Source organism: Arachis stenosperma, chromosome 9 (assembly GCF_014773155.1).
Source record: "Arachis stenosperma cultivar V10309 chromosome 9, arast.V10309.gnm1.PFL2, whole genome shotgun sequence".
In the NCBI taxonomy this organism is placed as follows: domain Eukaryota; kingdom Viridiplantae; phylum Streptophyta; class Magnoliopsida; order Fabales; family Fabaceae; genus Arachis; species Arachis stenosperma.
In genome coordinates, this window is record NC_080385.1 from 2,720,976 (window position 1) to 2,723,220 (window position 2,245).

General features: G+C 43.4%; 1 protein-coding gene across 1 annotated transcript; it reads left to right on the top strand.

Moving 5' to 3' along the window:
• Positions 1-1,070: 1,070 nt before the first annotated feature.
• LOC130948374 (uncharacterized) lies at positions 1,071-1,973 on the top strand. The gene has a single exon (XM_057877092.1). It carries the CDS (start codon positions 1,071-1,073, stop codon positions 1,971-1,973), a length of 903 nt encoding a protein of 300 aa, XP_057733075.1.
• Positions 1,974-2,245: the final 272 nt, after the last annotated feature.

Genomic DNA, 2,245 nt, shown 5'->3' on the forward strand with positions numbered 1-2,245 from the left:
TATCTGTGTTTTCCTTGTTTGAGCTGTATGTGTATGTTTTCTTAGAAATTCCTCTTGACGAAGGTGTGAGGAGAGAGGGTTGTTCCACCAGTGATTCGGAGGATTAGAGGAGACAGAACGTGAATTATTAGGTTAAAGTTAGATTCAGAATTAGAATACCTTAGACAACTTACCTAATTTCTGGTTTAGTTGAATTCTTAGGTTGAAATCTGAGTGTCGGAGTTATAGGAATGCCTCTGGCTTTCCCGAGACCTTTTATATTAACTATGCGGGCACCTTTACCATACTGAGAACCTCCGGTTCTCATCCCATACTATGTTGTTGTTTTTCAGATGCAGGTCGAGAGACACCTCGTTGAGCGCTTGGGTATCCTTCTTACGAGCGAAGAACTGTCTTTTGGACTGTCATATTTTGTTTTAGGCTATGTATATATGTTTATAGAATCTCCGCATGTATATTTTGTGTTTTGTCCCTCCTAGAGGTCGACTTGGAGATACAGGGGTTTATTTTGTGGTTTGAGTTTTATTTTGGGTTGTATATATACATAATTATATACTCTGGTCGGCCTTAGCTTCGCAGGTCGAGTCTGGAGCTTGCTATCTGAGTTTTGGAACTCTGATATGTATATATATGTGTTCAGTTATCTTTCGATTTTACCTGTCCGTTTTACGAATATCCATGCGAGTGTGTCACGATTTTCTGTTTATCGATTTTTTTAGCTTGTTCTTCAAGGCTCCTAGATATGATTTCACCCAACTATATCTATGTAGATATCATTTTCTTTTAGAGGTCGTAATACCTTGCCACCTCTGCTTTACGACTTAAGCGTAAGGCCCTGTGTGGTGGGGTGTTACATTATGGTATCAGAGCAGTTCGATCCTATAGAGCCTGAGGAATGGACTGATTATGCTTCTGGGCATACTCTGGGTGTGTATATGTGCTATTAGGATATCTGATTGATATATGCGGCATAAACGTTCTTGAGCATGCATTTGAAACTTGAAGCATTAGACTTGCGATATTGAGACTAATCAACTTAATATCACTTGTTTGGTGTGTGAAGGGACCAGATGTCGACTCACGGACGCGGTCGCGGCCGAGGTAGAGGTAGGATAGGCACTGTTATTCCTGGCCTGGCAGGGAATGATCCAGTAGACTTCATGGCTGCCTTGGGAAATATGGCTGCGGCTATGCAGGCGACAGCCGAGGCACTGGGTAATCAGATAAACCATGGTAATCACAGAAACAATAATGATGAGGACGGTCCCATGACACTTGCTACATTTCTGAAAGTTCACCCTCCGACCTTTAGGGGAACCTCAAATCCCACAAATGCAGATAATTGGATTCATGCTATGGAACGGGCACTGCAGGCTCAGCAGGTTCCTGAGGAGCAATGGGTTGAGTTTGGAACTTATCAGCTGCAGGGTGAGGCTCAGCATTGGTGGCAGGGGACACGACGTATCCTGCAGCCAGATGGCGCTGTGATTCCTTGGGAGGTTTTCCGAACAGAGTTCTATAAGAAATACTTTCCTAATTCAGCCAGAAATGCCAAAGAACTTGAATTGATGCAGTTAAAGCAGGGACAGATGACTGTTGCTGAGTATACTAGCAGGTTTGAGGAGTTATGTCGCTTTTCTCGTATTTGTCAAGGTGCGCCTGATGATTTTGCTGAGTGGAAATGTATTAAGTATGAGGGAGGTCTTCGAAGTGATATTCTGAGCTTCGTTGCACCAATGGAGATCAGAGTATTTTCAGAACTGGTAAACAAAAGTAGAGTTGCTGAGGATTGTCTGAGAAAGGCGACATCAGATAAGAGTGATCAGCGAATTTTTGTTAGGAGAGATCAGGGAAGGAACTTCGCCCCTAGAGGACAAGATTTTAAGCGAGGCGGTTACACCCCACAACCACATTTGGGTCAAAATAACTTCCAGAGATTCAGAAATAATAACAGCCAGGGAAGAGGCAAATGAAAGCAAGCTCAGACCCCACCGAATGATTTAACTTGTAGGAGGTGTGGAAAGTACCACCCGAATACTCCGTGCAGGGCTGGTTTAGGTGTATGCTATTACTGTGGTGAAGCTGGGCATTTGTCTTGGAATTGTCCAGAAAAGAAGAAGAATCAAGAAGCTGGAAAGGCACAACATCAGGGACGCATGTTCACTATGACAGCGGATGGTGCTGGAACCGCAGATACTTCGATTAGAGGTAATCACGCACTGATAATCGAAATTTCTGACTGCCT